We start from the raw sequence: 13,973 nt of genomic DNA, 5'->3' as shown, positions 1-13,973 counted from the left end.
CCAGCTCCTAAAATCGAATATAAGCAGTTTGACTCATGAATACGGAGGAGATGCATGTCCACGTGCGTGCACATGTGTTAGCCTGGTGATGCAACAACCTCTTGCCTCATGGCTGCCAGAAGCCTGCGTTTGTCTGCCTGTCCACGTCTGAACTCACTATACTGGGAGTCTTTCTGTCTGCTCCTGTCTGTCTCTCTTCATATCTACTGTGTGTGTCCCTTTGTTTTCTCTGTCCCTCTGTCTTTGATGCAACAAAGAAGCCTGGAGACAAACAGCTGAGCTGCTCCTCATTTCAACAACAAACCTGTGCTTGAAGGTTACATCTTTCCCACACATCATCTGATTCTGTGGTTACATGTGAGCGTGTGCGAGGAGAAGAGACTGGCCATTACTCTGTGTACAAGAACAAGACAAAACTTGTCATTCACCAATAAGGGGTTCAGGGAAAATGTGGTTTTTGATGTTTCTGCTCAATTAAGCCAGAAAATCAATTTATTTTCAATGTCACACAACTAAACCACTGCCAACCTCCTGTTTGTTGCAAGTATACATTGTGTCCTCTGTATAATGTGTATTGAAAATTCATCATACAGAGGATCACAAGTTACATTAATCTGTGAAATATGTTTTGTTTCGTATTTTTGGGATGTTGGGATCAAAGCAAGATTTAGTGCATTTTATAAACCGTAATGTTATCATGCAAACCATTCAAACAGGTTTATTGGACATAATCGTCCTGTAAACTCCATGACCTTACCGGACACAGGAACCTCTCTGCAGTACATGACCAGTTATCGCTCCATAAAGTATCTTCTGCCCCTGACTTTCAGATAGAGGAGAAAAAAAACTGTAAACCCTGTGGTGTATTATTCCTGTTTTGCTCAGCAGATTAACATTTCCTTTTCTAACACAGCCATTACAGCACAAACTAGGAAAATCTTTGTCATACAGTTATAATAAACGAGCTGTTGTATCCTGGCTTCGTGGTCTGAGTCTAATACGATTAGACAGAGCACAGGAACAATGAGGATCACGATGGAAGAAAGGTCAGAACTCTTTCCTTTCATTTAATGGCTGACAAACACGGTGGGGTTATCATCTCTATGAGATTTAATGAAAATACACGTCATGGTGAAAAATGCACAGCAGGCTCTGTTCTTCCTACATGAACTACACTCCTATTTTGAAAGTTGTTTTTTTTTTTTTAACATTTTCATTTATTTGCTCAGGAAAGCCTTTATCAACAACATGTCCTCTGTGACTACTTTATTTTCTATTTATAAAACAAATAGAAGGAAGCTTATTTTTATTTCAGAAGCCATTAGACTTGCAAACAGGCACTATACTGATAAATCCATCTGCACCTTTATTTTTTATTTCACTTCTATCATTTATCATTTATCATTTATCATTCATTTGTTTATAGCTGCTGCTGCTCCTTCTGTATATCAACTGTTTTTCTAGCTATAATTGAATAAAGCACGCACATTGAATTGAATAGAACAATATATCTATCACAGGTGCCATTTTTTTCTGCAGAAGTACTTTTACATTTTTGTACTACTACTTTAAAACGCAGTATTTTTACATTGTCTGCGTTGTATCGACATGTTTATTTAACTACAGGGTCTGAATCAACAATAAATAACAATACAATTTGTATTTTACTCGTTTTTTTTCTGCACTTTTTTTTAATTTAATTTTTTTTTTAGCTCATGATATGACGTGTTTCCGGCAGTGACGTCACATGACGGCAGTTAGCAGGCGGTGAGCTCAGCTGACTGGAGGTTAGCTTTCTGCTGCTGGTGGTGCTGCTGGTGGTGTAGTTGGGTGTAGTTTGTGATGCTGTAGACCACAGCCGCTCAACCATTCACTCAAAAATGGAGCGGTACGAGTCGGACACGGAGGGGGACGGACAGGAGACACCGCTGCTTCACCGAGGACACGAAGACAAAGTGCAGAGAGGTGAGAGACAAAAGCTAGCTCCTTAGCTAACACCGCAGGTAGCTGCAAGAGAGGTCCAGCTTTCCTATGTTTGGCGTTTCACTTGGAAGAAACAGGTTTGCTCTGCAGGCGGCTGCATGTTTACACAGCCAGGAGACATTACCCACAACGCAAACACCTGCACAGTGTAACGCACTTTAACACAACACGGATAAAGCGCCTGGAAATGAACAACAGCATGAACCCACAGTGCCCCAGCCAAAGCGTCAGTGGCACATCTGTCACTGCTGGAAGACTTTTTATTCTTTATTTTAATCGTGTACGTGAGTAAAAGCAGCAATACCCCTCTTTAAAAGCAAGCGTGCATTCAGAAGTTTACAAGTGCAGAAGCAAAAGTATTCAAAATGCAGAATATCACTGGATGTTTGTTACCTGGGTTAATATGCAAGTGGTCAAGGGGGAGATGTTTTTAACTCTGTCATATACAGCCTGATCTGTCATAAAGCATCTTGTTTTATGGAACCGATCGTGTGTTTTGTCTGCAAAATCTGAATCTGACTAAGCTTAATAAATGCAGTGGTGTAAAAAGTCCAGCATTTCCCTTTGAGATTTAATAGAGTTGTTCTTGAAGTACAGTATAAAGTAGCATAAAATGGACACACAAGAACTAGTTCCTCATAGTTGTACTTCCTTACCTTTCACCACTGGCTGTTTATTATTGGATTAACTACAGTAAAGTGTAATGTTCCTGCTCGAACTCCTGTGCATCAGTTGACAACCTCGACTGATGGTTTTTACATCACCGTCATTATACAGTGACTCCGAGCTAACTAATTTACAGAAAGATTTCCTAAGTGGTGCATTGTCCTGTCACCCAAGGTAGATCTGAACTCAGTAAAATGGTTTTAATGGCTTTCTCCACCAATCCTTCGCTTTTATGCACATGCTGATGTTTTTACACATGCCCAAGTCACAAGTTCAGAGGCAGTTACCCCGAGTTTATATCATGGGACAGACCTGCCTGTCATGTTTATAAACCCGGAGTCAGTTTAATGAAAATGCAGTTTAAAATCAAGATATTTTAAAGTTGTAACTCTGGGAAACTGTGTATGTTTATGTAAATCTAGCAGGGCAATTTCTCCTTCTTTAAACGTGACTTATTTCAATATCTTCAAATTGTACTTGATGCATAAATAGGCAGCCTGTTTGATTAAAACACTGGCGTGGCAGACACATTAATGTATATAATGACATGACATGACATATCAGCAACAAGCACATTATTCAAAATGCAGAGACTTATCACGAATTAAGGTTTAGTTATGAAAATAACCAGGACAAGACATAAAAAGATGCACAAGTGAAGAACTGAAACAACTATGTGTTCAGCTAAATGACCGAAAATATGGGATATTATAGTTATTGATCATGTTGATATTAGCACTTCAACTAACATTTTTCTAGAGTCAAAGACAATATTATTAAATATCTTGTGCTGTTTAACTGATATTCTAAAACACAAAATTTATTTTGATTTTATTAAATTTACTGAAGTTTAAGGTGAGGAAAAGCAGCAGATTCTCACATCTGAGAAGCTCTTATCAGGGAAAATGACTTAAATGATTAATTGGTTATCAAAACAGTTGGTGAATAATTTTTTGTAAGCATTGATCAGCTTGCTGTTGTGTGTTTCATTTATCTTTGATGATCAAGAAAACTGACGCATTCAAAGGTGTAGCCCAGTGTAAGTTCCTCTCAATCAGGGTGGCAGTTATTTTATTGTTATTTTGCCAGTTATTTTCTTGAATGATTGATACATTTTTTGGTTCATAAAATGTCAGTTTACATCATGATATCACAAAGCAAAGCAGTAAAATCCTCACATCTGAGAAGCTGGAACCAGAGTATTTTTGTTATTTTTTTTCTTGATATTCAAAAATACGTGTCAATAAATTTTTTGGCTAATAGTTGCAGCTCTACACTCAATGGATTATATGAGTAAAGAAGCAAAAAAGTAAAGACAAAAACCTTCAGATTCATTTTGTGATTAAAAAAAGTTTCTGTTTCTGTCTTTTCTGCCGCTGTGCAGAGGAGATGACCATACTAATGCTGCACTGCTGAATTTGGCTGTTACATGTTGCCTTGAATTGCACTCACCTCGGATAATATTACCTGATAAACTGTCCTTGTTGTGAATTTCAGCCGGTAACCAGAGCTCACACACAGCGTCATGTGCCAAACAGGTCTCATTGCCGTTATCTCTCTCCTCGCTCTGTAGCCCCAGTGTGCTGTTCATCCCGCTATGGCCTGGCGTTGCTCTCCTGTTATGGCTTCTTCGTGGTCTACTCTTTGCGAGTGAACCTCAGTGTGGCGATGGTGGACATGCTGAACAACACCCACCAATCCAGCGCCAACCACAGTTTCTCAGTGTGTCCCGCTCATGCCAACCCACCACGGCCCAAACACAACCACACGGTGAGCAAGAACATGACTGCGGCTGAGTAAGACCATGTGACTCTATACACAAAATAGCAGTGATTAAGATGATTGAACTGTTCCATGTATCCTGACACAGTTTAATCCCACTTTAGAACATTTCTTCTGTAAATTTAGTCTGTTTTGCCAAGTTACAAGTGGAATTTGAGTAGCACTTTATAATGACATTTTATGGATTAAAAGACTCCCCAGCTCTTGGCAACCTAAAATTCAAAAGTCAGCGAATCATATTGACAAGAAGTTTGGTTTTCAGTATTTAATTTCTCTATTTTTTGTTTCCTTGGTGGAGATTTAGAAACTGAAGGTAGAAACAGTCCGGATGATCCCACCAGTACTAAATGCAGACTGATAAACACTCATTGACAAGCTTCAAAATGCCCTTCGGAAAACATTGGTTGACGCTGTAGTGTTATGTTTTTCCATATTTGTTCACTGTCCATGGGAAAAAAAAACTTAAAACATGTCAAGATGAAATGAATCAGGAGGCTGGAGTTGACATCTGATATTCAGCAGTGTGTCAGTCTTGGAAAAAATGAACCAGGGGCAAACAGCGTTCTGGACTGAGCCATTCATGGTGCTATTTCGAAGTTTTTCATCTGGTATTGTAAATTACACCATACTTATATAACGTTTACAAGGTCAATGGACAAAGTTAGATTACCTTGCATTACTACTGACAAGCTGTGCTTCTCTACAGACATGACATAATAAGGAGAGGACACTAAACTTAAGTGTGTGGTTGTTTGGATCATATTAAGGTGAACTTTAGGGTTTTTAACAAAAGATAGTTGTGTCGGAGTATGTAGTAATATAAAGGTAGAGAGAAAGACTGACAAATGAGATGTATACATAAAAATACATTCACGTGTGTTCACATGCAGAGGTACAGCCAAACAACCAGAAACATTGTCTCCATTCTTTATTCATCAAGACCTCATAATATTTGATGTAGTTTAATGCCTAATGAAGTTCTCAACGCGCCCCCCCCCCCCCCGCCCCCCCCCCCCCCCCACCCCCACCCCCACCCCCACAGGCCAGTGTGTACGACTGGGACTCTGAGACACAGGGCTGGATCCTGGGCTCCTTCTTCTACGGCTACATCCTGACACAGATCCCTGGAGGCTACCTGGCTGGCCGCTTTGGACCCAAGTGGCTGATGGGCTTTGGAATCCTGGGAACTGTAGTTTTTACGCTGCTCACCCCTGTGGCTGCTGACCTGGGTGCAAGCTATCTCATTGCTGTCAGAGTGCTGGAGGGGATAGGAGAGGTAGGGAAAGTTTAAATTATTTGTGCACACCTGTTGTTTGAACCATAAACATGAGCTGTTCTGCAGCTATATGTAAAATTTGCTTAATTTGCTTAAGCTAGTAGTATTAAAATGTATGTCTGAGTGCCCATAAGTGGAGTTGTAGACACAGGCAGACACAATAATACAGAGATAGTTTGTATGCATATATAATTGGATGATTGGTTGTATTTCAGTGCAGTTGGGTCCATGTTGTTGTTGTGTTTGTCTTCAGGGAGTCACATTTCCTGCAATGTACACCATGTGGGCAGCATGGGCCCCGCCGCTGGAGAGGAGCCGACTGCTCACCATTTCCTACATAGGTAAGAAACAGTGGAAAACGTTTTGGGTCATCTGCCAAAATAGTGGTAATTTTCTGTTTTTTAATTGCTCTTTGAAACAATTAGGCATTTAATCAGTTAACAACAATTTTGATAGTGATTAATCAAGTAAAACAAGTAATTTATCAAGCGAAAATGCTAAATATCCACTGGTTGCAGCTTCTGGAATGTGAGGATTGATGTTTGTATTTTCTCTTCCATCCCAGGAGCCCAGCTGGGGACGGTGATCTCTCTCCCTCTGTCCGGAGAAATCTGCTTTTACCTCGACTGGACCTACGTCTTCTATGTATTTGGTAAAACACCTGGAGTGTTGTAGGAGTTGTGGTGTTCTAACTTTCCCTGGAATTGATGTCTAATTTTATTTTAGTGAGTGATATAATTTGTTTCAAAGATTACCTTTTACAAAAAGCTTCACCTGGTAGCTACTTGGCGTATTAGCCTGTAAACATTTTGTTGTATGCCCAGTTTTCATAGTATTGCAGTTTTTGCTTAGATATCAGAATATGACTTTTGGCCTGGTGGGCATCTTTGAAAACCTTCTTTCACACATATGATTCATTAATGCATTAGTTAGAAAAGCTGTAGAGAGATTCTTGACCACGAAGGAGCTGTAAAGTAATAAAAACTCATAGCAACATCATAGCAACACTTAAAACCCAGTATTGGTGAAAAAAAAATGCTTATGCACCACAGTATTCGTTTGTGTTGGATGAGCTGTTTTAAGTGTCTGTTCCTTTGTTCCTCTTTCATCTGTGGAAACGATGATTTAGCAAGTTGAAGAAGAAAATGTGCATATGACACCACTGCAGAAGTCCTGCATTTTTTAACTTGCTTGCCTGAACTGCTTTAATCTAGCTCCATCTCAAACCGCTGAACAGATGTCAGACACACCTATTTTTCTCAGTGGATGTGATTAAAGTAGAAATAATTCAGTTTCAGGGAAACAACAACAAAAATCCAGTTTTTACTGATACATGCCACATCTGCTGGCTACAAACAATCTTTCATGTGATGGAGGATTTATGCTCTAGCAATCCTCATCTGCATTGAAATGAGTCATTTTGTGTGTGTTTGTCCAGGTGCTGTTGGCCTGGTGTGGTTTGTCTTGTGGGCCTTCTTGGTCTTCGACAGTCCAAACACTCACCCACGGATATCAGAGCGGGAGAGACTCTACATCACCACCTCACTCAAGAACGAGGTAACACCAGAACCCAGAATATAAGTACAAAAAAAAAAAGAAGATGCTTTAGTGCTGTTTCTTTAAACTATTTTATAAAAACTGTAATGAAAATATATTGCTATTGTTCTTTTGTTGTTTTTTCATTAGGTCCAACATTAAGTTAAAGTGTAAAATAATACACTCTGCTGTTTTATACTGACAGACTAAAGGAAACAGATTAGGAAACAGAGTATTATATTTTTTCCTTTGTATATATATATCTGTTATTAATGTGCAGTGATGGATTATAGCTCTAATTGCCACTTTGATCTATGTTTTACCGTCCTTTACTCTATTACCTTGACAGTAGCAGCAGAGTATGAGCAAGACAGTAGCAGCAGGTGTTTCCGCTCCAGTACAGTTATCTGATAGTAATATTGCATAATCTTAGTGTATTGCAGCATTTTATTCTCTTATCTGTTTTACTCAGCTGTTAGATCATAACACTCCCCCATGGTTCTGCATTTTATGATGACATTCAGACACAAAACCGCCCTAAATACTGCACATTCTCAGTGACAGTGAACACTAATGCAGGGTTCATCATTTCAGCTGGGGACTGGACCCTGGTGTCTGTCTACCCACTGATTCTGTGCACCAGCATGTATGACTTTGTGTTGAAAACCCTAGGTTCCTAAAATGTTTGTAAGATTACAGAGGTATATAGTATATTAGTATACTGTTTAATTTACTACAGAGTCATCAGACATGTTGAAGTGTGTGAATATATGTGTTTTATATATATATTTTTAATCTGGGAAAAAAAAAACCACAACACTGAGAAAAGTGTATTGGCATTTTTCTTGCCAGCAGGGGGAGAACAAGGCTTATAGAACAACTACTGTCCTCTTCTGTAAGACCTGTTTCAGTTTATGCAGTAGATATACAATATTCAATACAAATGAATGGACAAAAAGGATGTTAAACAAGAATAAGTGGATAAGTTCATGCCTCTTCCCATTTGTTAGCACAAAATGTATTAGATCTGCATTAACTAAAAAATAAATATACTATCTGTTTTCAAGGGTGTATGTACTAATGAAGAACTCAATCTGTCCCCTGTGTCTGCTTCCCATGTGACTCAGCTGTCCTCATCTGCAAACATCCCCTGGGGAGCCTTAGTGACATCCAGACCGCTGTGGGCCATCGTTGTGGCTCACTTCTCCTACAACTGGACCTTCTACACCCTCCTTACCCTGCTGCCGACCTACATGAATGACATACTGGGATTCAGCATACAGCAGGTGAGGTCAACATCACATAACACAGAACATTAAAAGGAAGAAGACACGTGGTCTGATTGTATGTTCGTGGCCATGCATGTTTGCAAACCTTTTTTCCTATTAAATTGGTTTCAAGAATATCTAAATAACTTAACTTTAGGTTAACATCACCCAAAATCAGACTAATTGTCAGAATAATGTATGTAACAGGAGTAGAAATGGACAAAGGAGATAGATGGATAAATCAAAATGAGAGCACTCATCAAAAGATTGGTTGTAGGGAATCAGTGAGTCATTTCTACTCACCGATGAAATGCATACAATAACTATGTTATCATAAAACACTTTACATACCATTGTCTTCTGCCCACAACAGAATGGTATGCTGTCAGCTCTGCCTTATGTGGGCTGTGCGGTGTTCGCAGTGCTGAGTGGCCAGGTTGCTGATTACCTGCGGGAAACCTGCCAGTACCCCACAGTCATCGTCAGGAAGTCCTTCTCTATTGTTGGTAAGGAATGCCAATATCACAGCTGAGTCATGGAGTGTGTTATTTTTGTTTGTGTAACAAACAACAGGCCTTTGACTTCCAGTGTACTGTGTCTAACTGTTGTGAAGAGATTTTCACTGTAATTGTGTCTGTTGTGCAGGTATGATCGGGCCGGCGGTGTTCCTGGTGGCAGCGGGGTATACAGGCTGTAACTACACCTTGGCTGTGACCTTCCTCACCATCTCCTCCTCTCTGGGTGGAGTGTCGGCCTCTGGCTTCAACATCAACCATCTTGACATTGCTCCTTCGTAAGAATGACTCCTTTCTATCACCAAAATAATCTCTGGAAACATTATCAACTTTTCAGAATTAAGAATTAAGAAATTAAGAATTATAGAATTTAAAAAACCCAAAATGTATACAACTGATAAAGATAATTTCATCCTGCTATGACTCAAATGGTTCTGCGTGTAAGCAGTAATTTTGGAAGGAATAGCTGTTCTTTTTTTTTTTTCAAAATAGAAAATATTAAATTATAATAATAAATTATCATTTATTCATTCATTTAAATATCTGAATTTTGCAGAGTTGAAACATATTGTGTGTACTCTTCCTCTCACGATCAAGATGATTTTAGAATTAACATCCTGGATGTATGCAGAGTATTTCTGCATATGTACACAGTAAATACTATAGTGAGTTTTAAGGGATAATAAATACTTGTTACATTTAACAATCTATGTGTTTATCTTCAAAGATATGCTGGCATTCTGCTGGGAATCACCAACACCTTTGCCACTATTCCTGGCATGGTGGGACCAGTCATCGCAAGAGCCCTCACCACACAGGTAAGAACCATATGCACACTCGCACTCTAGTTAACCAGTCTGCACAGTGGGTTTGATTTGTTTAACAGGAAAGTTATATTTAACTGTTTGCATTTTAAAATTTAGCATTCAAATATTAAAGATTTGATATAAATGATAATTGCACTCCCTGAACAGCACACTGTGTAGCTTCATGCCAGCCATTGTGATGATTGAGCGGCACATAAATGTCACATGCTCATGGGATGTAGTATGTAGTATGCTGCTGTTTACATACAATCAGAGGTCAGTCACTGCCTAAACAGGTGGTATTCTTACTTTGGCTTGATTTGGCTTCCATTTAATGTCTAATTGGTTTAGCTGGTACAGGATTAGCATGCTAATGTTAATTTGACCACCAGGTGGCACCCATAGTCCTCTATAAAATATATCACAGTCATACCCAGAGTGTTTCTGTTGGGACTGATAATAGCCATTACAGTTACAGTGTTTCTTTGTTTCAGTTTTCTACAATTTCTACCATAATATTCAAATTTGTGTATTTATGATTGTTAACCAAGAGAAATTCTCTTGTTCCTGTCCCACTCTTCAGGAGGGTCAGTGGTTAGATTTAGATTTGGTTGATCAGTCTGGAAAACAAATATTCATCTTTGTGATAATTATCTGATTGGCATTTGTTTTTGATGCACAGATGCAAGTTTGTCCTCTCAAAGATGCATGATTAGCATTTTGTCATTAAATGAATGTAGAGAGAAGTGGAAAAGACATTTAAGAGTGTTTTAAAGATTTCCAAACACAAACTTCCATGGAAGTAACAATTTATAACATGTTGGCCCTGTACAGTCGGACGACTACCAGTGCACCTGTGTTCGTAGATTGATTGTAATCATTAACCTGTGAAGATGTTTCTCAGAACGCACCACATAATGAGCTACATCATTTACACACTAATCCCTGCAGGGCTAAACCCTTTAATTTCAATACTAATTATTAACTGTCCTTTAGAAAACCATAGAGGAATGGCAGACTGTCTTCTACATTGCTGCTGCCATCAACCTGTTTGGGGCATTGGTCTACACTGTGTTTGGCCGAGGAACAGTGCAGCCCTGGGCTGTCCACACATCCTACTCCCATGGAGACTGAGGCAGAAGACAAGTACCAGACTCATCCATTTGATGATGTCTGATGGACAAATCTCAGTCATGGGCTTCTTCAATGGGTAATTACAGGAAGGGACATGTTTCAGCTGTGCTAATGATTCTCAAAGCACGGCAAAAAACAGTGAGTAACAGCCATGATACCTTCAAGGATATTGTTTACTGTGAATGTGGAGTCTGTTGACACATGAGCCTGCAGTCACAGTAGTGAAAAAAGCAGATTGCACTTTTAGTCAAGCAGAAACGCTTTGGAGGCAAAAGATAATAATTGAGCAGAGCCACAGAAACATTATATGCATCTGCAAAAATCAGAGGCTTTGTATGCTTTCGTATGAACCCAAGAACTCTTACCACTAATTGAAGAAAATGTAGCTAGCTTCAACCTGAAAGGTTAGCTTAGATAGCTATAGTAACGGTTCGTTGACTATCAAGCATGCATGACAAACAAGCTGTGAAAGACACATATTCCCGATGTTGTTACTGATTTTCAGGTTTGCCAATTTACAAGGCTTACCTGCTATTTTTTAATTTTTATTTTTGCCTCCAGAGCACTTCTGCCTCAATTTAGTTTTTACCCTAGAACTTTACAGTAAACCCTCAAGTTTTATTGCACTCTTCAAAAGGATGTTTTCCTACATTTGTGCATGTATAGTTTGGGATAAGTTAGTGCCAATAAGTGTTAGGTTTGGTAAGGTTTGCCCCGAAAATAACAAACATGTCATCCTAAACGCTACACACACATTGGATAATGTCTTTTTTGAGAGAAGATTGTGACTGGACAGCGCACACAAGCTCTTGTTTGGGAAAATGCCTTACCTCCTTAAAATGATTTTAAAGCTGTTTGTGTTTCATGTGATTTCAAATGGACCATTTTTTTGTATTTACTTGTCTTATGGTGCAGTAAAGGGATTTTGTGTGTTGTCTTGTCAGGTTTTGTCCACTAAGGCACCTCTTTTATTTTAGTAGCACCTTTTAACTACTGTATAGGTCAAGTTATTTCCCATCTGTAACACTAAGAAGATGCTGAACTGTTGGTGCCTTTCTAATGAAGGGAAAGAAAACATTTTTAAAGAGGTTCCTGGTGGACACACCCTTACTTTATCCCAGGATTTGCACTGTCTGTGCCAATTCTCAGGTATCTTCTTGCATACATACAAGGATCGAAAAGGACATTTATTTATGTTTTACATGTTGATCTACCACATTGAGGTATTTGGCAGCAGTTTCTGCAGTCAACTGACTAATATCATAGATAATCTCAACATATGGCATTGGTAACTCTTAGTATTATCTTTTTATCCATGCAACCAGCTTAGGTTTGTACTCTCAGGTCACATATGAACGCTTATCCTTTATACATAATGACTACAGAGAGGTAAATCAGAACTAAGCCACAAGGTAAATATTGTCTTGGTTGTAATTTCTGTCAACAAGTAGCACCATCATCCACAGTCAAGATGAAATGCACTTGTGCCTTATTACAATATGTTAAATGGTATCAGACAATTCAGGACTGCAGACTCACTTTTGATAAAGGATTCCTGCTTTTTCTTATTTCAGTTTCACAGTCATGTCTACATGCAGAGAGTAAAGGGACTTTTCTATGATAAGTGCACTGTACCAGAGCGTAATCATTGTAAACTTTCACTCTGGAAACATTCCAGAAATATGTCTTAAATCAATGTCATGTATTGTAAATACTTCATCATATACAGCTGCATAAATCTGATATTGTGTTGGGTTGTTATTTCATTCAGCTTTCAACTAACTGAAGGAACAGTGTGCGTAGCATCGGCATAGTAGTTCTTTAAGCTTCTGATGAAAAAGTGCAGGAGATCAAATTCACCAACATTTTGATAATAACCTCATCAGTTAATCTGGAACACTTATTACCGATATTTGTGGAATAAAATCCAAATTAACCACTGAATTGGTACCGCCTAATGAAAAGAATCAATATGTCTGTCAGAGTAGATATTTTCAGTGATATAAAAAAAAAAAAAAAAAAAAAAAACCTAACTGTAAATTGCACTTAAAGTAGCACTTCCCAGCAACAACTAAGGTTTATAAGCGGTTAGAATAGAGAAAAACAACAGAAATAAGAGCAGAAATAGTAAATAGAGATAATAGCTGTTCAGTCTCACTCCCTGGAGGCATCAAGAATGATGACAATTTCATACAGGTTTCACTCTTAATTAACCTCATTTACAGCACACACACTAATATAACTCAAGACCCAGTCATATCCAGACAAAATATCCTCATAAGGACAACAAGGGCAGCTCGTTTGGACACACTTGTCCAAGGATGTCACCTTTGCTCAAAAAATACAGTTGTCTATATGTTCAAACATTTCATAATATCCCCACAAAATGCAAAAAAGCTACTTCAAAATAACAATTTCATAACTACTGCTTGTTAAAGTGAGGATAACTCTTGCTTTGTGCGTGCCTCTCAGCTGCCTCTCAGCAGCCCTGAATCAGTGAGAATCAGACAGAGACAGTCGTGCAGACAGACGCGCTGCAAGGAAGTTAAGGCCATGGGGTTAATTTTAATCCAACTAGGGAGCGTCTGGAAAGGTGAGTGCTCCACCTGCTGCATTTGTTCCCCCACCTGGCTTCAAACCACTTCACAACGCCACCTCTGAAAAAAAACACAGATCAAACCAAACCTTCCGGTTTAAAAACTCCATCCATCTCTATAATGACCCACATATACCACGGGATACAAGTCTGCAGCCTGTATTTTGTTACCCTCAGACACTTTTACACAACAGCAACTAATGCAGATACAACAGCCGACAACAAAAAACACCCATCTACTCTTTATGAAACCGACGTAAATTGACAATGCAGAGAGCTTACATGTGCATTTCCCTCCCCTTTAAGGCCACGGTTAAACAATGATAAACAAAAGCCTCCATAAACACAGAACACATCGTCTTCTAGATTTTGTGTGCAAGCAGAACACATGAAAAACAGACGTGGTCCTGT

At 38.9% G+C, this 13,973-nt stretch overlaps 1 protein-coding gene across 1 annotated transcript; it reads left to right on the top strand.

The window, feature by feature from the left end:
* Positions 1-1,747: 1,747 nt before the first annotated feature.
* On the top strand, positions 1,748-12,709 carry slc17a5 (solute carrier family 17 member 5). Its single transcript, XM_071480027.1, has 11 exons — positions 1,748-1,965; positions 4,223-4,419; positions 5,474-5,707; positions 5,961-6,048; positions 6,273-6,359; positions 7,146-7,264; positions 8,371-8,529; positions 8,885-9,017; positions 9,157-9,304; positions 9,754-9,844; positions 10,829-12,709. Exons 1-11 carry the CDS (start codon positions 1,881-1,883, stop codon positions 10,964-10,966), a joined length of 1,479 nt encoding a protein of 492 aa, XP_071336128.1. The 5' UTR covers positions 1,748-1,880; the 3' UTR covers positions 10,967-12,709.
* The last annotated feature ends 1,264 nt before the right edge of the window (positions 12,710-13,973 follow it).

This window comes from Trachinotus anak, unplaced genomic scaffold, assembly GCF_046630095.1.
Source record: "Trachinotus anak isolate AG129_WGS33_773 ecotype Australia unplaced genomic scaffold, CSIRO_AGI_Tana_v1 ptg000007l, whole genome shotgun sequence".
Taxonomy (NCBI): Eukaryota; Metazoa; Chordata; class Actinopteri; order Carangiformes; family Carangidae; genus Trachinotus; species Trachinotus anak.
The sequence above is the reverse complement of the archived record's forward strand: the minus strand, read 5'-3'. Positions and strand labels throughout refer to the sequence as shown.